The sequence below is a fragment of the Betta splendens genome, chromosome 10, assembly GCF_900634795.4.
Source record: "Betta splendens chromosome 10, fBetSpl5.4, whole genome shotgun sequence".
Taxonomy (NCBI): domain Eukaryota; kingdom Metazoa; phylum Chordata; class Actinopteri; order Anabantiformes; family Osphronemidae; genus Betta; species Betta splendens.
This window is the reverse complement of record NC_040890.2, coordinates 18,026,863-18,052,649: the sequence shown is the minus strand read 5'-3', so window position 1 is coordinate 18,052,649 and position 25,787 is coordinate 18,026,863. Positions and strand designations below refer to the sequence as shown.

Genomic DNA, 25,787 nt, shown 5'->3' with positions numbered 1-25,787 from the left:
GTTGCAAATGGATAAGGGCTAAACTGCTTAGAACTCACTAGGTCTTTTTGAAATGATTGCTAAACTATCTTTATTGTGTTAGACATTAAATAAAGCCCGTGTGCAGCCTTCGCTGTATTGGACATATTACATTAACCATCTTTATCTCTTTCAGGTAAAACAAAATCGCAGGTCATTTAGGCTGCGGCGTTTCGCTGAAGCCTTTATTTTGATAGCCTGCACCGGATGTTATTTAAGCGGCTGTGTGGTTTGACGCTGCTTGTCGGCCCACAGACTCCAGCGGAGCGCTGCGGGAGAACAGCAACTGGTTTGTTCACGTCGCCGGTGTCGCCGCAACACTTCCAGCCGAGCGAGGAGCACGGGCCGAGGGACGCGCTCCGCCGCCAGTACCGTTGGAATAACGCGCAGCCGAGCGGCTTCCATACAACAACCCGGGCCTTAACTCTCGAAGAGCGCGTCTACTTCGCCAATGGCAAGTCCGGCCGCAGACATAGGACAGCCTCATCAGCATCATCCTGGGAGTGACTCGGCCGCAGACTCCGCGTTTCACGAGGCACAGACCTGGATAGAGGTGGGTGACGGGGGATGAGCACAGACTAATGCTCGTCGGCCCTTCGGCACTTTGCTTCCTGGAAGCGCAGGTGTTTGTCGTGGCCTTAGTTACTGGTTTGCAGCCTGTCAGCGCAGCAGCGCCGTCTCCTTGTAACTGATTTCATTGCTTCACCTGTTGAAAGGTGAACCAAGCAGCACTTGGAAATACCTGGTTATTATGAATGCGGGCATGTTTTGGAAGTACTGCATTCAAATATCACCTCGTACATGGAACTGCTGTGATAAAGCCTCTATTTATCCCCAGATCCTGGGCTTTAAGCTGGACTGTAACCTGACAGCAGCCATAACATTGAGGCAGAACGTGGCTCATATCTGCATGGGAGCAAGCTGCAGGCGCTTTGTTGTTTCTGGTAAAAGGCCTTGTACAGTAGCCGGTGCGTGTTTGCCTGGAAACAATGAATGCATCATGTGGAATGGATTTTTGCCTCATTGCGAACGTGGTCAACAATAATCACACGAATGAGTTTTTGTTCTGCGAGAGATTCAGTCACAACACTTGCCTGGTCGTGTTGCATCTGACTTTGTCATCCTGCAGTGAGCTGTCCTCTTGTCAGCCTTCATAACACTGATGACTGATCATCTGCTGGTTGTTGGTTGGAATGCAGTCACAGCTTTGTAGGTTTACACAAAGGCTTAAAATGCGATTTAAATCCCACTGTGGCACGAAGCTTTCTATTAAGATAATGATTCAGTGTAGTGTGGGTAGAGTTTGCTTTTTATTTATAGATGCTATTGAATATAGGACTTTTTGATCAGTTACTTACAGCCTTGATCAGCGTTCAAATAACGCTGTCATTTGTCAACACTTATTTAAAAGCTTAGTACTCGAGCTGATTCACTAACCAACAGAAATATTTATTTCACTTTTAAGAGATTTCCCTTTTGTAGATTTTACTTCATTGCTTTTACTGATGCCATAGTCAATTTTACTTGTGTTAGTAAAACTACTCCAACATTTCAAACATCCCATAGCAGCAGCTCAGCTCTTCATTATGATGCTATCCAAGCTTAAAACATCTCATATGGCTTTTGAAACAGCATACCGTATCATCTTTAACGGCGTCAGTCCTGTTTAGCAGCACCAGGATCCTCAGAGGCCTGAATCACAGCTTTAAAAAGCCACCGCTGACCTAGAATCTCTGAGGCAGAGCAGCACTGGATGCTGAAAAGATGGCAAAGAACTCGTACGAGTCCTCTGTTGTTTTTTTCATTACCCCCACCCCATGGGGACTGAGTCCACAGACTGGTTTTTACCTCTGATCCTCCTTTGCCTTTGTGTAGTTTATAGCATATTTTCATGGAAACATTCACTGTCTTTGTGCATTTTAGTTTTGTTCTGAAACAATGCAAAATGTGATGTGATGCTTCCTTGAATTTTATCTTAGAAACCATCTTTGTGTTTGTTTGATTCCTTGTCCTTGTGCTGGGCTCGTGCGTACACACGACCGTGTTTTCCTTTTTCTTTCTGGGAGCACTTACTCTTTAATTTTAGTTTGTTTTGGCTGGTAAGAATAATTTGAACTCCCCTGCTCTGACTGACCACACAGACCCTAGTACTGCTGAAGACAGATTTATGCGTCTCTTCAGCAAGTTCTGCCATAGTTGCTTCTAAAGTAGAAAGTGATTTGTTGCATATTTTCTAATTTTTTAAAACTATAATTGCTGCAGGACCACAAACTGAGATGATCAGCCATTGTTATGCTGTTATAATGTACAGTAGAGTTACACAAGGCAATAGTGAGATACGTGATGTTGCTACGGTAGCGCCATAAATAAAAATACATTTTATATTGAAAACTGGACCACAGCTGTAAGAATGAACTCTGGTGGCTTTGCTAGATAAGAAAATCTAGATAAGGTTGCATGAATCATGTTTTTGGTTTCTAGAAGGTGAATGTCACAGCTGAGTCCTGATGCCAGGTTCTTCTAACCTTCACAGTTTACCTGTAAAATACTCCTCAAAACTGTCACCATGGGAACCAAGCTCAGATAAATGGCACCCAGCATCATTGCCTATAATAACCAAAGCCTGGATAAAACATTCACACCTGCTCTTATTATCTTCTTGATGGCTGCTTGTTTCTAAGTAGTGTTTAGGATTTTGTTTGAAGTTCACTAGAGACTTTGTTGTGAGGGAAAAGCCCTGAATTGGTGTGCTTGATTGATTTGTGACATATAGCTATAGGGTGTATGCAGGAATGTGAACCATGATATTAGCACTTGTTTTCAAGTCTTACAAGTCCGTGCTTTTCCTTTCAAGTCTTGGTGATTTGATGACGTTCTTCTCTCTTGACTGTTTTGCTGCTGGCAGATTTATTTTGGAGCAAAGCTCTGAGAGAATAATTGAGTTGTGCTTTGACGTGATTGAAGACAGTTCTGGGGTAAAAACATCAAACCAAAATAATAACATAAATAGTGTTTTACCAATGGCAAACCTTGCCAAGAAAAGTAAACAGTTTGGCACATGAGGTTTAATGCGTTAATCCGTCAGCTATTGGAGGTTAACCAATAAGTATTTCATTTTGATTGTGGTGTTTCTTGAGGAGTCAGTCAATGTAAAACTATTACATTTAATTAAATTAAAACTGTCATGGTGTGAAATATGATATCATTGATTTTTTTCTTGTTGTTACATGGTGAAGATCTGAAGGTGGCACTTACAGTAAACATGAACATTTATGTTTTGTATATTTTCTAGAAATGCAGCAGTTTTTTTTCAGCGCTGGTCTGAACTTGCTAATTTGTTTGTTCTGCATTGTTTGAGCACCTCACCGTCTTTATCTATCCTGCCCCCCCCCCAGCCCAAGTCATGGCATGTTTAGGGGACTGCCAATAAAACAAATTTCCACTGTTAAAAAGCCTGAAAGTGATATTACGTGATATAAGATATATAAGTGTGAATAGTGGATATAGTTCCAATGATATCATGTTGCCAAAACAAACAAATCACAAGACTGAGTTCATCCTCCTCAAAACGCACACAGTATTTCATCTAATAAAGAACAGTCTTTAATATGTGAGTGACTCTGTACATATTACAGAAAAGATGAAAACTAGCACATGGAAGAAAACTTCAAAAGAAAAATGAGGGTGCAGCTGTGTTTTATTATTTTTGTACTTAGACTTAAATGTAGCTAAAAGCATTTATGAAGACAATTAAAGGTGGTAATTCCTCATCCAGTCAACACTAGACTACTGTGCCAAGTAAACGTGTGAACAAATGACTTGTTTGTTAATTGCAGCTGCAGTGAAAGGCTGAGAAAAGGGCCTGATGCAGCATATAAGCACCAGCAGGAACTAGACCTCATAACGGCTCCTGCTGTTTGCAATGGAAACACTGCTGCTGTGAACAGTCAAGCGGGCAAAGCAACTTATGGAATAATGGTTTCAGGGACCCAACAACCTGTAAGCAAATTGCGTACATTCCCCTGACCGGAGTTTGGTTTATGTATTTAAATTAGGTTGAGAGATACTGTACAATTAGTGCTACTGGGCCAACAACTAGATTTAAGTGACATCACCCCTGTTAATGCAGACTGTGGTGAAGAGAGGTGAGCTGACTGTCAGATAGGGTCCAGCCCTCAGAACCCAGACCTAGAACATGCTGGAGAACCCTTTTTGGAGAACAGTTTAGTTTTGATGCAAACACTAACGTGTTAACAGTTATTTTCTTCCTGTTTGATTTTAAAAGAACATATTGAGCCTAGTACTTTGCAAAACAGGCCGTCAAGCACAGGGTCACAGGGTTAATCTTAGAGGATTATGTACTAACAGTAACGTGCATCTATTCTGTCACAGTTTTACAGTTTGTGTGACAGTGAATCAGAGGGTTTGGTTTGAATGTAAATGTCCTCACTCCCCTCCTGGTGTGCTCTTTCCTCTTTTGTTGAATGTAAAGCTAGCAGCATCTCTGGAAACAGTATCACACACCTGCATTGGCCTCCGGCTCAAAGCCTTCTATGATGTTGTTCCTAGTTTTCATACGTTGTCATTCATTCCTACCGTTGAGACTGGTGTCAGCTCTGTAGTGAGCTTTGTTACATTTTGTCGTGCTTTAAATTCTCCAGTTCTGCTGTATCCACTAAAGTGGATAAGTTGTCCCTGCCTAAGTAGACAGTGCATCGAACAGGCTGCTCTTCTAAAGTAGGGAAGAACTTATCTAGTAAAATTAACAGGTGCTTCATTTTATAGCCAAATATATTTAAATTGATGCGGCCATTTATTATCTAGGTTAAAAACGGCATATAACAAATACCTTTTTTACAAAACTTTGTATTTTACTCAATGTAGCATTTTATTTTCAATTTTTTAGGCCAGTTTGGGTGATGGGATACAGTGGAACTCTAGAACAGACACCAAGAGGACACTACTGACCTCCTGTCGTTGCCAGTTTGTCCGTTTGGAGGCGAACGCGTCGATCTTGTTCAACTGTTGTGTCTGTGTGTTTATGAACGGATAGAACGAGAGCTTTGAAGGAGGCAGAGCCAGAGCAAGGCCTGCTGGCACTAACTGCAGTGCGACACATGGCCGTTGTGGGTGAGTAGCAGGGCTGTGTGCCAGGGTTGGTTAACAGCGCTGGCCAGTGCACCTACGTCCACTCTGAGAAGGACTGCAACTGACAGATCAGTGTCACAAACCACTGGTTACAGAAGCCGGTAAACCAGGTCCCCTTTAACAGGCGCCTAAGCTTTGCTTTTAATTACAGACTGTACCTCCACTGTCATGAAATCAGCAATTACTCTATTGATCGCCCTTATTCAGAGGCAATGTGGGTCGCTTGGCACGCCTCCAACTTGACTCACATGAAACCGTTGTTTTGTGCGCATTTGACAGTAGTTCTTCATATTTCAGCTTTCCCCAGTCCCTCAGTCAAACATATTGCAAATAACACTGCTGTGCTACATGGCTACTGCACAGCTTTTAGCAGCAGTTGAGTTTCCAATGGACGGATTCATAGTGAACATGTAGGTGTGAAATACAAATCTGTTGAAGAAGAGCATAAACATTACAAGCTGTTAGTCACTGCAGGGTAGAGAAAGAGCTGTATGTGGAGCTGTCTCACAGGACGCGTGAGACTGATGTCTCTCTAACATCCAGGGGATATTTCTAATTGGGTCATATGGGCTGAACTGGTTTCCTACTTTTCTGAACTGGGGCACTGGGGAGCTGGACTCTTTCTGACTGTCAGGGGAGCCGGTCCAACCTGTACTGGATGGCAGGATGAGTGATAGTGTAACATCATTTGACTTATGACAAAGACTGTGTCCTTTTCCTGCTAGCTTTGAGCCAACACCATTGTATTGTAATGCAACATGATATGTCATCCACTTTCTTTCCAATTCATCTTCTATTGAGTTGGGTTAGGGTCATACCTGAGCTTTTGTCTTGTTTCACAGAAGGGTATTTTCTGTTGTATCAGTTGAAATGTCTGATTGTTACAAAGCGAGACTTTTTTCCCACAGCTTAGAACCAGATGACTCAGGTCCACTGTGAATGGAGGCCTTTAGAACCGAGTGGGGTGGGTTCCATTGTCCACAAGACAACACACACACACACACACACACACACACACACACGCCCGCCCGCCCACGCTAACATTTCTAAGCTTATCAATCCAACACACAAACATTCACACAGCTAGCAGCCATTTGCAACAACAATGTGCACTGTCACCACATTCTGGAAAGTGACATAATCGCCGTTGGTCTGGGTTCACTGTCATGATGCAGCACTGCTGTCACTGGTGTTTATGTCATATCAGGGGAGAGTTGCTGTACAGCTGATTAAGGGTCTTTGATGTACAGCTGCATTACACAGGACTTACAGTACAGTAATCCCACAAAGCTAAATTTATGGACACAAATCCAGCTTCAAACCCGTCACTTCTTTCCTTCTTAAGACCTTTTAATTGGTTTGTGTGTCTAAAGCGTTTGCTGTTCATAACACCCGTCCCTGACTGTTTGTCTTGTTTTATAAAGCTTTGTTTAGTTTGCATGTTGTCGATCTAAAAGTTTATTGGAAAATTACATTTCAAAAGTGGCTGCTTCTTTAATATAAAGTGATATATAGATAACATATATTTGGGTGGGTACATTATCAAGTACATGGTCTTTATAGCAACATCATTAAAAAATACGTAGACCTGCTTTACAATATGGTGGAAAAACTCCACTTGACGTAGAGACAGTAAATGAGCAAAACAGAATGTTAGACAATTAGAAAATGAACATTAAAAAGCTCCACCTGCTGTCCAAAATACAAAACTTCATGGACTTCTAGGAGTCATTATATTGGCCATGCAGTGTTTGTGTATGTTTGAGCTAAAAGATTATTAGTTGCAGACAGAGAGAAGGTACGGCAAACTTATCAACTTGCTTAAATTGTCCAGTCTCGGTGGTTTGCAGGTCTTCTACAGCCTGGTACTTCAAATGTCAGCATGGAAGGTTCAGATTTCTGCTGGGCCCAATCATGCTGAAAATACAAGTGCTCAGTGTGGTGGCTCTGGCTAAATGGCATCTGTTTGACTTGTACAGTAGGAGTCCTGTTCTCTCCAACTGCGGCCGGTCTGCAACTGTGCAATGACAGCAGCAGGCGGAGGTCTCGTCAGGCCCCTTCAGGCCTGGGCCACTGCCAGCCCTGCAATTCAGAGGGGCTGCTTGTTAAATGCTTGCTACTGTTTAATTGTGACGCTGCATTGAGCATGTCTAGCTCTGTTAGCATGCCTTTTAGGTACTGGTCAGATTCTCTCTAATTTATTTATAAGCGCTGTCTGTTTTTCTGGCTGCTAATTTGGCCGTTACTGTTGACATCGCCTGTTGGAAACAATACTTCATCCAGCACATTGACCCAGTGTTGTGGTGTTACAGACAGTATGCTCAGCCAAAATGGTTTTAACTAACTTTCTGCAAGTCCCTCTGGTCAAGAGCATCAACTAAATGCCTACATGCAACGGCTCGGCTTACTGTACAGTGTTGGGCTCCTTTTATCCCCATCAGGTTGCTAGTAGCAGAGGATCAACTGTAATCCTGACTAATCTAGGCGCTGCTCCTCCCTCCCTGGGCGCCGCGCACGACTGCTTCCTTCCTTGAATTCAACCTTGATGCGATACATAGTTTTTCCTAGGATTTCAGTCTCAGCAGAGGAGCTGCTGTATGCACAGCTACAAATGTGCAGCATTGAAAGGTTTACAATAGTATAATCATGTTCTCATGAGTTTATGCAGTAGTAGTGTCATTATTTGCACAGCATTTACATTTTTTTTGTTGCTGCAATGCACGGGTTCTAGGTAATATTCTCAGTGATATAATCAGTTATTTAAACAGCTGCTAAGCAACTTGTGCAATGTGAGCAAAGCCTAAGCTTCAGTCAGTGAAGATTTTAGGGATAATAACTGTTGTGAAACTATTCACACTCTGGAAACTAACACAAAGAAATTCGCTTTTCAAAGCTTAATTGGAACACCAATGTTAATCTTTTACTGCAGCACAGGGTAAATGCTACTAGATATATGTCCATGATCCTAGAAGGCAAATTAAAGGTGGAGTTTCAGAGTCTGTGTTACTGTAGGTATTTAAGGGTTTATCTGCTTTTTGTCACATTCTTGTGCATTTGTTTTATGCCTTTACCACTTTCTGTCCTTATTTATGTGATTGTGATTGTGATTCAGCCACTTGGCAGTCATTTGGTGTGTGTCTCTGTGGAGCTCATTTTTCTTTCATGAAAAAATATTTCTCTCTTAAAATGTCTGGAAAATCTGGCACAGCATAACCCTACAGTACTATATTTTTAAAATAGATGACTCAAACTCGCTTCTTGGTAGGGCTGTTGGTTCGTTCATAGGTCATCAGCTGCTAATTCTTTTATATATGAATAGTATTCTACTATTCTACTATACCTGCACCATCACACTATCGACAGATATGCAAGTGGTGGGGTTTGCCCCAAAAATGGGTATTCAGTTGTTACAGCCCTACAGTATATGAGAGGTTAGGACATTTATTATCCTTTTAAAGAATTTAGCCAGTAAAGATTTTTCATTACCAACGGAAGAGCTTGATCATTCCTGGGATTCTTTCTCAAAAATGTCTGAATCCCTGGGGAGATGCACAATAGCAGGATGTCTGTGCATTTGTTAAGGAAATCATGGCTGCAGTGCCTAATTGCTGCTAACTTGGAGTGACAGAAACCCATTTTCCAGAGATGACCGAGGAGCTTAGCCTTGAGAATAACTCAAATTCTACCCATACACACGTTGGAATCTGAGCCTGTATAATGTGTATGAAGAGAGAGGCAGAAGACAATCCTGTCACAGATGCTCTATCTATAGCTGCTAGGTTAATTTTTGACCATGTTGACAGAAAATTAATTGATTAATTGCAAATACATGACAGGTTAATTTGAACTAATCATTAAAATTAGTCATTAAATTAATTTGTGAAGCTAATCTAGTTGGTTAGTTTGAAAGTGGAATGTAAATTTTAGTGTAGTTGAGTCTGTTCTTTTTCATCCCTAGAATGTTTGAAACTTGAAACATTTGAAGAAGAAGCCTTTGTCAATACGCTGATTAACCCCATTGTGCTATTGTGTTGATAGAGAATGTCAGCAAAGCCTCTGATTAGTGCAGTCTTGCTGAGGACAAAGCTTTGTAATGAGAGGAGGGGAGGGCATGTCCATACATGTACACAGCAGAGAATAGAATGTAATGTTCAAAGTTTTGACTGGTTCCTGTTTGTTTTGGCTGGTGGACAGGCCTTCCTCTCTCAAATTCATTCATCCACTTCTTATCATTTATCCAAAACCCAGAATCTCTTGTCATCTAACTAGACTGAGGACAGTGCACTTTACAGGCACATAATTCCAAATCCTGTTCCATAATCAAGAAGAAAATAACACTTTATCTGAAAGAAATCTCAATTTCTTTTTAGCTAGAGACATATTGATATAAAACCACAAGACCAGCATTTGCTAGAGATTCTAATCTGGTATAAGGGTTCTTTCATCAGTACTACTGTAGCTAGTGTTTTAGAAGTATTTTCAGTTGGATGAATTTAATTTTTTTTTCCTAAACCTTTACACAAGGCATCAAGTTGTCCATCGCAGCAGGTCAAGGCTGGGTGTTATTGCCCTCGGCCTCATGTTAACGTAGTGGGCAGGATATTGGAGGCCCCTGGAAAAGCCCTGCTGCTTAGGAAGCTTAGCTCACAAGCCTGGTGTCGACATGGAGGCTCTTTGTTTGAATTCCATGATGTTGCAAAGCTGCGGGGGGTTGTCTCTGAAATCTTACTACGTATGTGATGTATGGTGTGCTCTGGTGGTGATTGAGTTTACACATTAACTAACACATGGAGTCCTAAGCCCCTTAGCTTCATACCCAGGGTGCTTACTGCTGTTCTGTAACCTACAGGTCACTGTATATCTGTGAGCCATGTAACAAATAGGAAGTGTCAGTCACTTCTTCTTGTGTGTGTGAAAAATTGTCACTTTGTTTGTTAAATGTATAAATTACTTATTATCTCAGCGCAGAAGCAAAAAATGCAGTTGCATTACAGTATACAATACAAACAACTAAGTCTGTTGAATGGTACTGTATATGACATTTTTGTGTTAACAGTAATCTAATAGGGATACAGGTCTTAATAGCCACGGTTCCTTTTAAAACCAGAGTAGGGCAGCACAATGAAGGTTTTGTGTCCCTGTTTCACCCTAAAGGTTCCCTAGTGCTCTAAAGGAACATTGTTGGTGAGACCAGGAGCACACAACCATCTCCCTCCTCAGCAGCTTTTTACTGGTGGCAACACAGAGCACAGGGTTATCACCACATTTAATACTGGTAGTTAAAAATTAAATGTGAGCTTTACCCAGGCATTTTCTTTGCCTTCAAATTTAATTTTAGGGAATAAAATGAGCTTGTGGCACATACTGTTTAAGTTAGGATGGGATATTTTTCTGTTGCAGCAACACTCCCTTTTTAAAGTCCAGCCTCATACTGAATTAAGTTTCTTTAAAATGACACATTTCCCACAGTGGATACTGCAGTAGCCTCTCTCTTTGAGTGAGTTTACATTAACCAGATACTGCTGTGATGGGAAGTGTTGCACCCAGATCTGTGTTGATGTACGTGGCCTCCTTGAAGACTGGGAACTACTCAATAACACATACACTTCATAAATAAGTATAATATGTTGGCAGTGTTTGGTTTCATAGATATTGTTTTCCAAAGCTAACTGCCACATTGGATTTCAAGCCAAATTATATACACACAAATCTTCGGATGTAGCTCTGTATTATGTCTTCAAAAGTGACTGTACATTTTTCAACCCACTCCTCTTAATACATGCAAACACTAAAATGGGTAGAAGTAATCATTTTCATCCCATCCATTAAGACTCACTACCATGAGAGTCAAAGCTTCCTTCATCATTCTTATAACAGGTCCTTTTTTCTGTAGTCTATCCTCAAGAACTGCTAAGCCATCATCATTCCAAATACTTATAAAAATACCTTTTTTTGTGGGTTCAAGCCCATAGACCCCGGAAAAGAATTGAGGGAGAAAAATGTGGGAGGCAATGGAGCTGGAAGTGGGTAGCACCAGTGGGGGCCAGGAGTAGAGTTAATCCACAACCCAAACATTGCTCTATCATCTAATCAGGGTGGAAATGGGACGGACTGGCTGGAATACTAACATTTACTCTACTGTAGCTAAGGGGTTGGCCATTTTAGTCTCAGGAAATTTGGCTTGTTTAATCAAAGGGGTTTATCAAGAGCCCGGGGAATAGGAAGCACAAGGAGGGGGAACCAGGCGTCAGAATTCCAACTGTGTAAACTCATATGAAAAGAGTTCAGAAGAATGCAGCCTCCTCTGTCTGCATGCCAGGTGATTGTTTTGACTGCAAAGGCCACCATATGGGCTGTGGCCATACAGCAGGTAAAGGCAGGTTTTGTTTTGGGGAATAAAGTGAAAATACATGTTGTTTTGGACACTTTCTCTCCTACTTTTAGACTGGCCGTAGGACATTGCACCAAGGAATCACTGCTGCAGTTTAATGGTCTTACTGGCAACAGAAGAACCTTGTCTTTGAACACATGGACCAGGAGATGAAAAGGGTCAGAGCTGTTAATCAGTGTAAGAGGTGGCAGTGTGTATCTTAGGAGAGATTTATAGTTCCAATATGTGACAAGAGCTAGAAGCATAAAAAAGGATGATTAATACTAAGCTTTCAAGTTTATAAATACCATAAAATCTGCAGAATGTCTGGACAGTCTGAAATTAAAAATATCAAGCTTTACAAAACACACAAAAGGAGTTTACTACTTCTATGCTTTTGCATAATATATGTTCAAATATCTAGGATCACAGTTTTTTCCTGCTCTTAATAGAGTTTAATTTTTATTTTCTGTTGAACAAACGTGTAGAAAAATATAGAGCTTAACATGAAAAGCTGTTTTGGACACGCTTGAAAGTTGACCTTATTTCGTTTTCAGCTTCCTCAAACATTTACTGTGAGAGTAATGACTGGTTATAATTTGACCTTTTGAACGTGTCATTGTAAAGCATCGTTGTGTATTTTGTGGCTCTCTCGTCTCTTGAGAAGGTTTTGATTGATAGCTCTGTTGAAGTAAAACAAAATCTGAGCCAAATCTGGAGAATGTCTCTCACTCAAAGTTCCCCGCTTGCTTTTGAGAGTTGCTGTTGCAGCATATGAGGCTGAAGATGACTGTCTGTCTGTGTGCACATTGAAGCCTCAGGCTAAACTTTGTCCCCCGCTCATGATTACACTATGCACAATTACCTTGGGGTCTACTAGCTTTTTTGTAGTAAACTGAATATGAAAACAGTTCTTTGTGTCAAATGAGATGTAACGGCATAACGGACAAGTCAGTGTTTCTCTACAGTGTAAATCTTTGACACTTTTACCTGTAGGACTCAAGTGAGCAGGTGTTTATTGAAAAAAATGGTTAATAAGTTATTTTTGCCAGCAAACTGTTATAGGCTGCAGAATCAAAAGTAATTTTTAATGGCTATATCAAGGTGTGCAGTGACACATGAGAACTGAGCCACTCATGGGCCACACGTCCAGATAGTTTCAGATTTGCAGTAGTAACACAAGTGGACGTTGATTCCCAGAGTTCATCCTGACCATGACCGTCTTCAGAGACAAAAGTGCAACAATGAAAACAGCTCAGACCTGCACAGCTGACACCAGTAGCCCACGGGGAGCCATTATCTGACCCTTTCCAGTTTAGCATGCAGAAAGACTGTAATTTTGTATTATTTCAGATGTCTGTCCAAGGTATAAATTATAATAAAATAGTTTGGATTGGCTTTAGCTTAACATGAGCCTCAGAGACCAGTAGTTACTAACATTCTGGTTGAATGTATGAATGAAGATCATACTCTAGCTTTTATTTGTATAAGGATACTGTAATTATGCGTTTAAACTCTCAAGTGACTGGCATGATAAGTATAAGATATAAGCTGATAATATCAAAGTATATGCTTTTTTTTTTAAATTTATATTTAATCTGTTACGCCAAATCCATTCAGAATTTTAATTTTTAAAATGAGCAATTGTATTTTATTTTGTAAATTTAAAATATAATCTAACTTGTGCTCAGCTGGAACCTGTGCATCTTGCTGTGTAGGAGCAGTACATGACTAATCAGTGGTTGTGTAAGGTTTTTTGCCAGATGGTTTGCACAAGATTCTCTGTGCGCTCAAGAAACATTTGTACTTTTCAGACTTAAAGGAGCCACAATAAAATGTGTTTATATTTTCATTACTAAGTAATACAGAACTGAAACCAGTCATTAGGTTGAAATGAAGTCAATCTTTAGGGAAAATTGGGCTGTTTAGTGTAAAATAAACCTGCACCAGTAACTCAAACAAACATTTTTATAGCTTGCAATTGTTCACTCATACGTCTGTAGAAATAACACTTTACGAATGTGCTTCTGTTTCACAGATCTTGCTGAGATTCCCCCACTTCTGAACAGCTCACTTATTTATGTCCTTCCTTTCCCTTTTATTGTGCTCCCCGTGACTACAAATCAACATAATTCACTGCTGCTGCCTGCAGCGTGTGGTTGGCACATGTGAATGGTAAACTTGTGGAAATCAAGTACAAAGGCCTTGCATAACATTCTGTCCAACAGAATTTTTCCAACGTCGCCTTGAAGAACTATGTGGAAGTTGTGTAGTTGGATGCTCTGAGTGCGTGTTTGGACTTAGACACTGACAGAGGTCATTATTCTTGTTTGTCAGGGTACTGTTGTATCTCTGACGACTCTGACAGCCATTCACTGGATAACATGTATGCTAGGTGTGTTCTACTAAATAGTGATAAGATACCTGTTTTCAACTTTTTTTCATTGTCAAATTTTGGCAGCATGCTCAGCTTTTAACACACTGTCGTCTGTGATTTAAAGGCCTCTGCCAAACTGACCTAGTGAGATTATGGATTGTAGTTCTTGATTTTGCTTACTGTATAGTTTTGAATCCAGTCAGGATTATGCAATGCACTTAAAACAACATTTAGTGAAGTGGCTTGTTAACACTTTGGGAGCACATGTCACTCTTTATGTTCACCAGGCCTTGAGCTAACAGCTGTCAACCCTTTAATAAGATCATCACACTTTGCCCCAAGGCCATGAAATAGCCTTACGTGTTTCACTTCCTGAAGTAGTGGAAAGATATTCTTTGTGAATTATTGGTTGTTAATTTGATACAGGTAGTAATTCACCGCTGGTGACATCATGACTCGAGAGAAGTCTCCTTTTTCATTATGTTGTCTCTTAGAACATAAAAGCAGCCTCCTTTAGGTCTTAGGCTGAAACATCATGCGTTTTTCTGTTTTATAATTCATTAAAGCAAAAAATAGATTTGCACCCTGCTGCTGCCTCAAACAGGATTTGGCTAAATTTGCTTCAGCAAAGTTCATTCATGCATGTCTAGACCAACAGAGACTTCCTTTCTTTGTGGAAAGTGATAGTGATAGTGATAGTGATGGCTACTTCAGCAATGAATCCATGAGAATAAATTCGGTCTCGATGGAGGGAAGGAAGTGAAACGAAGGGGGGAAAAAAGCCAACCGCCATCGTTTGATTGTTGGGGAAAACAATGTGGCTGACATTCCACTGAAACACAACAAAGGCCAAACATTCCGCTTTTTAGGTTCACCCATTAGTGGTCTAAAACAACTCTAGAAGTTTCCAGCATTTTTAGGATATATCTCTCAACAGCGCTGTCTCACTGCATTTGCATTTGTTATTTTTTATAAACCAAACGCATTAATCTTATCAAAAATTCAGCGTTTGGTGTTTATTGAACAAATCAAATAACGTAACGTTCTGTACACCAGCATGCCCTGAACCTACAATAAGCACTTCCTTTCATTCAAAAGGAATCTGCACCCACAGCTTTCATTGCAGTGTTATTATAGCTGTAGCTTCCTGCTGTAACTTGGGACGTGTTTTATTAGAGTCTGGGCGTATGGTATTTGGTTACGTTGAAGTGTGACCAAAGCAAGTGTTACTCTTCCCCACAATACCCATTACCATGCTGTCTCTGTAAGTGTCTGCTCTGATCAGACAAGAGTTTCATGTGCTTCTCTGATGACAAAGCAACAGATGTACAGAGTTTCAACCCTAAAGAAATCACAGTTGTTTTTGCCTCTTCATTCTTTGGCAGTCCTGCAAACAGCTATCAAAAGCCTTGATTTTGCTCCCATCTTGAATGTGTAGTGTTTTAAATTTAATGTGCAGGATTTACAGATAAAACTGTGTCAAAACAAAATGTGTCATGATTGTATTATTTATGGACCTAACAGCAGTGTACATGAACATGAATCAAAGTCTACAGCAACTCTGCAGGCACCGCCAAGCTGAGCCCCAGTATAATGAGAAAACTGAATCTTGGCGCTTTCTACAGTTCGGGTCATAGCTAGAACAATGTGATATGTTTTATGGTGTGGTGGATGAATCCTAGATAAGAAAATATTAACTGGCCTAATGTGTCAGAGGATGACCTGTGGGTTTAGGTCCAGAGCGGGTGATGCATGCACCATGTGTTGTGACTCACTGAATTAGGAAAGAACCAACCTAGCTGTTGGAGAGACAGTTCTCAGCCCACAGGTTGTCCAAGGCTTCTGTGAGCATCACATCAAGACCTAATCACATTGACTGTGTGATGAGGGATTTTGGGCACAGTGACGGCTTTGTGTAGTAAGAGGTTATCCAGTTTTAGAAAGCACCCTACTGAAATCAGTTTAACACATTTTTTGAGGAACTCAGAAATCAAGGTCACCTATAGTAGTCAGTTGCAGATATAAAAGTATCTAGGCCACAGGTCTTTTTTTTTTTTAAATGAGATCAGACCATGACATGCTTCTCTCAGGGAATGCTGGTCACTAGTAAGCTGAACCCAGTTTGAACTGTACAGGTACAATGATGGCCTGGTGCTGATGCTGAGACCTCTAATGTCAATGAGTAATACTGTACATGCATCATATGGAGGAATATAACATAATTGGTTCTGGAATGTACAGCCTCGAACAATAAACTGAACTTTTCTCAGTGGCAGATCTAGAGACAATTAATCTCATTAAGTTAAACCCAGGTGGCCACGGCCAAAGAGGTTTTTCTGGCCAAGTAACATTATCCTGAAGTCCAGTGGAAATGACAGAAGTAAGATAAGTATCTGAAATCCCCAACAGAAAAAAAGCAATCTACCTGCATTAGACTACCATGTAAACTCCTGTCTCACTTACACTATCAAACAATCTGCAGCTGACATGCGGGAATAGAACCTAGCAGTTTAGGGTTGGGTGGATGTTGTTCCTAAAGCTTGTGAGTATTGATGTTGTGTCAGGTATGGCAGAGAATAGCTGCTGTTAACATAGAAACCATGCCACTTTACTTCCATTCATATCTATGACTTCACAAGATGCCAAACTTCATTTTCCGGCAATAGAAATGAGGCATGCTAACATACAGGAACTCATTCCTTTTGTTACAAGTCCAAGCTCCATGATGAGCCAAAGCGCTGACAGAACAAACCCAGCCAGGCCACACATCTCTGCACTTTCACGCAGCTGTGCAAATAAATGTTAAAGAAACTCTCTGGAAATGTAATCTTGTAATTGTTTTGGCTTCTATGTCAGCAGTCTGGATTGGGCGGATGGAGAGGGGGGGGTCTCTCTTTATAGCCAAATGGCAGCCAGTGCTTGTGAGAATAAAAAGATTTAAAATGGGCTTTTAACATCAGCAGACAGTTGGGTTGAATGAGAATATTCCACTGCCTGTGTTTATGTTCCCACTCGAGGTGTTTTGTCTGTTGGAATCCATTTAATGTGTTTGTGGGTTCTTTATAACTGGACGTTAAAGGTTAGCTGGAGCATAATATGTAAATACGCGTAAACAGGCAGCTTCCTCTTCAGAGGGTTTCAGTAACTCTTACCCAATAAATCCCCTGTCAAAACGTATTAGCCCGGCCGAGCCGTTTGGTCTGGATGATTACAGCTTATGTCAAGCTTGTTAGTGCTTAGCGCTGTTAACTAGAGGGACTTGATATACGGATGCTCGCTCTTTGTGCTCTTCAACATACCATTCCCAAGATTTACTGTGGAGAAAGACGTGAACGGAGTGTAGATAAAGGTTGTTTCTTTGCTTCCAAGTGGACTTTGTGTGTCCAGACTTGAAAGGCAGGAACTGAAATGATCTTCTGATGTTTTGATTTTCAGCTAAAGCCCTGTTGCTGTTTTGCTAACTCACCCCAAATTCTCTTGTTTTTTTCTCCAGGCTGTGACTGGGAGATGTTTCGGTGACAAAGACTTCAGAGGAGGTTTGGAGAATGGGATTCTGCTGTGCGAGTAAGTGCTGAAAGGTTGTTTTTTTGTTTTGTTTTTTATCTGACCATCTGTAGCAACGGTAACTGTTAACTAGCTGTTGCTTAAAGTTATGTCATTGTTAATCTGACATAAGAGTAGGGGAAGAGGTTTGACTAAGCACACCGTGCCTTTCAGTGTGCATGTGTTTTATAACCATAACATTGTGACAGCTCAAAGAAACCACTACCACTATGCCACCACACAAGAACGCTCAGTAAAACGGGTATTTCTGACAGGCACTGATTTATTGCAGCAGTCCTATGTACACACTGCTGTATGTATAAATGTCTAGTTTGTATATATTTTACCCAAAATTCTGTAAATGCTTCAACTTGTCTGTTGGGGTTTAGTGTGACATAAATAAACTGAAAAGAATTGAAATAAACTGTGGTCCAATTATCAAGAGGCTGCGTCCCCTGATGTGACACTTGAACTCTAATCTGCTCGCTCCTAATGAGTGGAGGTGACAAGATGAGACGCGCAGACACTCTCGCTTCCCCACTTCCACATTCCTCTGTGCCAAGTTCAGTTATACAAGCCCAGTGTTTACACCATGCTTATTGTGAATACAAGCATCAGAACCAATTTAACAGTGGCCCCACTGCTTAAGGAATTTCTCAGACATTTGCTGCATCTAAAGGTAATTCCTGGGAATCAAGCATGATTATTTCTAATTGTGTGAATTATGTATTTCAGTTTTAGAGGTATCGGCGCAGCCAGGAACACCTTGAACTTCTGTTTGTGTCTCATTGAAGCATAATTTCCTCTTTTACCTCAAGCGCCAGGTTTCAGGAAATGTTTGTCCCTGTACATACTCATAAAATCTATTTATAGTGCTTGTATTGAGGTTGCTGATTGTCTGCATTTCCACATCCAGGAAATCACTCTCACCTATGTAGTCCTCACCATTTCCTTTTGTTTGCAACAAGTTTAAACTTTCTTTTTCTTCCTGTGGCTGCGTGTAGCCTGTTTCTCTCTAACTTTGGGTTATAATTTCAAAAGTATATCAACAGGCAACAGAAGAAGACCTTCAGGAAAACTCCCTGATTCATTTACATTCATTCATTTCACTGTTTCCCTGTGCTCTACGTTGCCTTTAAATTTAAATGTCAAACAGTCAGATCAGCAGGTGTTTCTGGACGTTTCACAGCCTGAAAGCTGGAAATAATGCAACATGTATAGGTCTGGCTTAGAGCAGGGGAGTTCAGTTGAAACATCTACAATAATGTTGTGAATATCACATGACTGCGGGTGTCTAATTGTAACACAATCCGAGGGGGCAGTTTTCTTTACAGGGACTGAATCATTACGTTCCCTTCTGATGAAAACTCACACAAAAGACGAAATTGGATACCAACTGTGGAAGCGATGGAGAAGTGGGAACTGTTCATGACTATCAAGTGGATTTAATAGAACTGGCCTGCAATTCTTCCAAAATGTGTTGCCGTCTGTATTTGCAGGGAGAGAAGAGAATTTTCTGACTTTAGCATCCATGTCTTAGCCATTAGACCAGATTATAATATAATTTTTGGTTTGGGGACACGCAGTCATTTTCAGGTGTTTTTTCTTTCTACCTGCTGTTATTTCTTTGCTTGTCATATACTGTAATGAGGACATGTTTTGAAGCCATGCCATTCTATTTGCCTTGGTTTTTTCAAGCATACTGTATACAGAATATTACAATTCAGTCTTCTGTCCTTCCTGTGTGTCTTTTGCCAGGTTGTTGAGCTCAATAAAACCTGGTCTGGTGAAGAAAATTAACAGACTTCCAACACCCATAGCTGGCCTGGTGAGTTCTCTGCCACCTGAACCTTCCATGTTATGTGTGGAGTGTCCTTTTTTTCATAATAAAGGAATGGCTTCTATTATATTTGTTTATTTAGTGTAGCAGATTTCTGCTTTGCAAATTATTCATAAATTAAATACTTCCTTGAATCTACTGCTATACATCTGAGTGGAGTTAAAGACATGTCAGATTGCAGTTAGCAGTTTTCCTTCTTGTCTGTGCAGTTTAGGACACAAAATCTGGGGATCTACTGAGATACAGTTACACTCAAGGCAACGAGTCGAGATACACAGCGATAATAATCATGTGACGTGCAGGTTTAGTGGTTTGGACAGCCTTCGCATTATAAGCTGCCGGGGTTTGATTACAGGTACTGTAGCTGCCGCTGAAAGATCTTGGTTTCATTCCCCACAGCCAAGGTGTCCATCAGCAGCCATGTGTGACACTGAGCTCCTCATAGCTCATCAGTGGAGTATGTATGAAGGTTCACAGGGGCCCTACAGTATATATTATTATTTAGTTTGAGATAAGATTTCTTCAACCAGCTTCCAGTATCAAACCAATGGCATCAAACAAATATCTGCATTTACTGCATGGTTGTTTGTAGTTTTACGTAGTTTTTAAAAGCTTAGGTCTGTGTTTTGCTTTAAATGAGAGCTTTTCATTGGACCTGAACACTGATACGTTTGACTAGAGTCTGGTGCTGTACAGTAGAGCTCTTTCACGACGACCTAAGACCTGATCTGTATGACGTTTCCTCAGTAACAGAACAGGCATGTAAACAGAGGCACGCTGAAAGTTGATAGCTGTGAAGCCCACGCTGTACGTACTTCTGCCTCCCTTTTCTTCCTGTCTCTCCCCACTCAGTCAGGCACTGCTAAGAAAAGGTCGTATTAAACTTTTATGTTATGTGCATTTATAGGAAAACAACCTCTAACAAAAAAAAAAAAAAAAACGCTAACAATGTAGCATTTAGCATTAAAATGGTTTTAATTCAGTTTATCACCGATGTGAAGTAACGTTAAGTAGCTACTTGGTTACATTTAATGTTCTAAACTTTGTTCTAGAGTTTTTTTATGAAAACAATGCTTTTCACATCTTCAAAGCTCCATAATTATGTGGCTTTATGGGTGTTTTTGTTTTTCTTATGATCCCCTTGGTTGTGATTACAGAGGTGAGAAACGCATAAACAAGAGTTCTGCTGTTATCTGGCCCATCGTAATGAAACGCGGGCCACTCCCCCTTCCTGTTCCTGTTTGGGGGCTAATGGGTAAATGAGTCTCTGAGGAGCTTTGCCTTCTGTAATTAAGGCAGGTACCTCAGTGCAATGGCAGCTCGGCCTGTGTGCCTCAGTGTTTGTCTGAACAGGTTGGCTGTTGCTTGCCCTGTTCCAGCAGCAGTCGCTAGGTCGACTGGTATGTTCATGTTTTACAGTGTGTAAACAGATATGTACTGGAGCTCACCCTGCAAACTGAATGCTAACAGTTCATGTGTTTAAAGGTGTTGTTGTTTTCCACATATCAAGACACAACAACAAACTCACTGTATGATTCCATTTATTGGTGTGCATGTAAAAACACCTGCTGTTTCTGCATGTGAAACGCTTCATAAAATGTATTTCACCACAAGTTATTGTCAGGACAAATGCCTCCATTTATACATGCGTACATGCACTGTAGGTTTATGGTTGAGTACAGTGCAGAGACTGTGCACAGTGGTTTAGTTCCTATCCTATCCTGTTATGTTTATTTTAAAATCTGGTTATTTCTAACTACATGCTAATGTTCATTATCGTACAGCTCTGTATCTGTCTTGTAGTATTTGTTTTCTGCAGGATGTTGTGATCGTGATTGAAATGATAAAGTTTTGGAGAATAAGTGCACTGCATAGAAGTTATTTTTAATGATTTCAAATGTAACTGATGGAGATGAAATCCACTTATTTCTCTACTCCCTGAAGTAAAACTGTCAAAATAAGATATTATTTTGTGTCCACTGTTAAAACGAAGGCCATGTGTGCATGTGTGGGTGGGGTTATGTCATCAGAAGTGATGGCGCTGTCCCAAAAGCAGAGGAAGCTCCAGGGTGGGTTTGGAGGGGGTATTTTGCAACACATGGAAAGGAATCGTGGGAACAAGTGTTTCCACATGCGTGTGTGTGCATGTTTATCCGTACGTGCATGTATTCCTACAGCGTTTGGGTTTTAAAGTGTTTGTAAAATGCAATCATGCATTTTGTTTAAATGTGTTATTAAGTGTGTGTGTGGGGGGGGGGTGCTTTGTACAATCTGGGTGGAGAGGAAATGGTGACAGAGTTGGAGGGACGGACTTTGGCTCTCTAAAGCAGAGAGAGAGACAGAAACGCAGGGAGAGAGAACCTGGGAACAGGAGAGGGGAGCCCAGCTCAGGTTGCATCCAACAAAGGGTTTGTCAGAGGGCAGATGAGGAAGGAAGGAAGGCTGAGAAGATGGAGAGTGATTGAAGAACAAGGAGGAGAAGAAAGGAGATTTTGAGGAAGTGCAGGTGAATGCGGAATAACAAAAATTGAAAGGGAAGCAAGAGGTGAAGTAATCTGAGAAACGCTCAGCACAAACTGGCCACGAAACCTGGCAGTGTCCTGATTGTGGAGTAGGTAACGTATGTGTGAGTCAGCATGTCTGTGGTGGCATGAGTGGGTTGTGTGAGGCTACTGTGATTAGAAAGTTAAACTATCTTTAAATCCCTGAGTTTGTGCCCTATTTGAACCTTGCATCATATTACGTGTGTTCTGTGCAGGACAACATTGGCGTGTTTCTGCGCGGCTGCGAGGAGTTAGGACTGAAAGGCTCACAACTCTTTGACCCTGGAGACCTGCAGGACACATCCACACGGCCGACCTCCAAGTAAGATTTAAAGCTGCATCGTTATGACATTATTATAACAGGTGCATGTTCTTGTGAGAATGTATGAACGCAGTTTTATTCCAGAGCACAATGAACCAAGCGGGGCCTTTGTGTTTTCTCTGTATTGTTCTCTGAATTTTAAATAAGTAGTTGTATAAAAACTAATTACATACAGTAAAACTAGCTATTGCAGAAGAAGCAGCAACATGAACTATAGTTGGTTTAGTCTTAATTCCTAGTCTTAATTAATTTTTTATTTTGTCATTGCTAAATGGTCATAGGTCATAACCATTGAGACACTGTTTCTCATTCTCTGTATCAGCCACTTTAGGTCTAGAACAAATAAGTCAAAGGAAGTTTTGTATGACTCCGTCAGTGAGGTTACAATAGTATATGTGTTAGTCACAACTGGTCTCTGTCCAAGTCTCACTTTCTCAACCATGACTCCCACTTTAGTCTTTTGTAACAAAGCAAAGTGCATGGAGGGTTTTTTCCCTTTCACTGTATAAATACACTGTATGTGTTTGTGTCTGTGGGTGTATGTGTCGTGTGCCGCTGTGCATCAACAAGGTTTCATTCACCGGCTTTTAAAAAGGTGCTGCTGCAGATGGTGGAGCGAGAGGGGACCGTGTGAGCGAGCCCCAGAAGGAGCCGCTCGACTGGTTCTGTCATGACCAGGAATTCTTTTAAAGTAGTGAGGGGTGTGTGTCGGTGCGTGGGTTTAGTTTCCAGCTTGATTCCAGTAGTTGTTAGTGTTTCAGCTCCAACAATAAAAAGTAACGTACTTATTGACACTCTAAAATGATGACGATAATATCGACCTTTGATAAAAGTGACATCAAAGAATTGAACGTTGAGTTTTCAAAAAGCCCGTCCTATCAGTCACATAACATTTTTGTCTCCCATTCGTTTGTATTTATATTTGCTGCGTGTTTGAGCATCATGCAGAGTTCAGTCTGACTGATGTCCACAGCAGTGGTGGGTTGGCCTCTCATTCACGAAACAATAACTGTTTATATCCTTGTTTACACAGTATCTCTGCATGGTAAAATAATTTAAGCAGCAGACAGTGTGGTGACAGAACACTTAATGTTGGTTAATGTTGATGACAATTCTGCATTTTGCTCTCACGCAGTCTATATGGCACGGATTTTCAAGGATTTAATGGTGTTTCTGCTGTGTCCTGAGCTATTTCCAGTGCTTATGTAACTCCTCATCGCACAGGAAGCTATTTTTTTGCAGCTTGTATCCAGGACAGGAAACGGTGTCTGTGCTTCTTTCCTCCTGAGCCTCTTTGGACAGGTGTTTACTCATCCAGGGAATGGCTTTGGAAAAGGGAGGCGTAAAGACGGGCACATTCTGGAATGTAACTTTATTTCCAAGACAAGTGACAGGTGCCAGTGCAGCGTCAATAGGTTTTGGTTACATTTACTGTATCTGTGAACCTCATTTTTAAAACGTTGCAAAAACCTACAGTACTGTACAAATGTTTTAGGCAGGTGTTTAAAGGCTGCTGTAAAGAAACAATGCTTTCAAAAATGTTATGGCAGAACCACAGATGATCCCGATGGCCATTTGCACCTGTTACTGTAGGTGTAACTGCTTGATCATACACCTGACTATAATCCTAACATCCCTGACTGTGCAAGCGTACCTATTGACGCTACCAAATATTGATTTGATTTAGATTTTGCTTTTGTTCATTCACTGCATTTTGTTTATGAAAATAAATGTCTAACACTTTGAAAGCAAAGTGTTAGACAAAGTCAAGAGCTGACAAGGAGAGAGGGGGAGGAAGGACTTACACAGCTCTCCTGATGTTTCTGTTTACATCCCTATAGCTACTTTCACCTCCCTCTGTCTCGTTTCGTTATGTTGTTGGAAAACTTAAGTAGCTGCATTTTGGGTGTCACTATTGTGTTGAGTGAGTCGAGCTTTCTGACCTTCAGACCCTGGAAACGGAAACAGTGTGATGATGTACAGTATTCGGTGAATTCCAAGAGGCATTTGTCAAAGCACAGGGATTCTTCTCTTTGGCAGAAGTTGGTTTTGTATGATACCATTATGACACTGTGTAGCTCATGACTCACCTGCAGCAACTGAGTACTTTGACTGGATGATGCACGTGACCAAACATGCGCTTAGAAGTTAACTAAGTCTACAACACAACTTCTTTATTCAATTTGCTATTTATAGTTTAAAATCCAGAGCCACATCTTTTCATTATGGCAGCATTTGTGGCTCTAAGTGGCCTCTGCTGTGGTGCACCTCCCAAAAATCACTTTGCATGAAAACCATGTGTCTACCACTGATGCCTGTCTCTATGTTTTTGTTAAGGGATGTGCAGTGTTGAATGATGCAAGAATAGCAGCTCTAGAAAGGCTCCACAAATTATGTTATACTTCTGTTGTGCTGCTGTTTTGTGTTGATTCCATGGGTTTTGCATGAAGCCTTAAAGGTGCCAGTGGTTCATTTGTGTAAAAATATTCAGCCTACTGAAACCTGAAGTCACTTTCTCACCTCTTTGTCTCGTTCTAGGACAAGTGACTGCAGCCGAAAACTCAAGAATGTAAGTGGCCGTGGATACAGTGAATCATTTGTGCTAAATGTGCGTTTGGATGGGAGCTGTTATTATACTGTCATGTTTGCACTGTGGTTGTCACAGACTTTTACTTCAGCTGTTCACACTGGTAAACAGCATCTTTCCCTTTTTATAAGCAAATGCATTCTGTTGATTTTACACTCTACTAACACTTGTCTGTGTTTCTAAGCACTTTGCTTAGTACATTTTTACTTTTTTTGTTTCATGTTTAAAAACATCTGAGCGAACTACAAATATTTTAACTCCAGTACCTCTTAATGCCATGTCTAATCTACTCATTTAGTGTATGTTTCTTGATATTGGTTTTCTGTCAATATATTATGTGATTGACTATTATATATTATTTTTATTATTTGTTTAATTATATTTGACCAAAACATTTCCTTTAAATTTTTTCTGTAATAGTGCTGCTTTAAGAGGTAGCACGCATGGTGTTAGCCCTGCCCACTCTGCAGTCAGAGCGGTGCTAGCCTCTCTCTCTTTCTCTGTCTCCATCGCTCTAGCTCTCTCTGTGGTGCTGGTGTGCACTGTAAAGTTAATGTGCTGAGCTGCAGAGGCTGCTAGCTCGTTTAGCTGACTACATCCTGGGACTCTCAGCCCCATTTATAAATCCTTTGCATTAGTAGCGAAAACAAATAGCCTGCAATTGACCAGAAGCTAGTGCTTCTTCGAGAATCTGCTGCTGTGTAATGCTTCTGTGGTTTGGATGAGCCCTGCAGACTCAGGCTGACGACTAGGATGTGATATCAGCGGTCTCTGCAGAGCCATTAAGAGGTGAAGGAACAGCTTGTGTTAATGTACAGTATGTGTTGTTTCGCAAACACATGGGTCTTTGAAGCAATAAGAGCGTATGGCTTAGACTGGTGGAAGATTTCTGGAGTCATGTGATTATTTACTTATGCAGATGTCAGCAAGATGGGCTGGGGGTGCATGTGTGTGTTTTGATGACAAATGGCGTATTACTTTCTAAATGTGTGCGTGCGTGTACACGTGTGCACGTGCGTGTTTCCATTGCGTCTTCAGT

General features: G+C 40.9%; 1 protein-coding gene across 13 annotated transcripts in view; it reads left to right on the top strand.

Moving 5' to 3' along the window:
• LOC114864064 (LIM and calponin homology domains-containing protein 1) overlaps window positions 1-25,787 on the top strand; it is a 46,912-nt gene continuing 21,125 nt past the window's right edge. For 2 of the 13 annotated variants that reach the window (XM_029164683.3, XM_029164685.3), the window contains exons 1-5: window positions 272-571; window positions 17,407-17,477; window positions 19,215-19,284; window positions 22,055-22,161; window positions 24,700-24,730. In XM_029164683.3, coding sequence (XP_029020516.2) covers window positions 470-571; window positions 17,407-17,477; window positions 19,215-19,284; window positions 22,055-22,161; window positions 24,700-24,730 — 381 coding nt within the window. In that variant the 5' untranslated portion in view covers window positions 272-469. Of the gene's footprint in view, window positions 155-247; window positions 572-17,406; window positions 17,478-19,214; window positions 19,285-21,642; window positions 21,912-22,054; window positions 22,162-24,699; window positions 24,731-25,269; window positions 25,538-25,787 lie in introns of those variants that run through there. The other 11 variants (XM_041072613.2, XM_029164686.3, XM_029164682.3 and 8 more) reach the window with 10 other exon arrangements.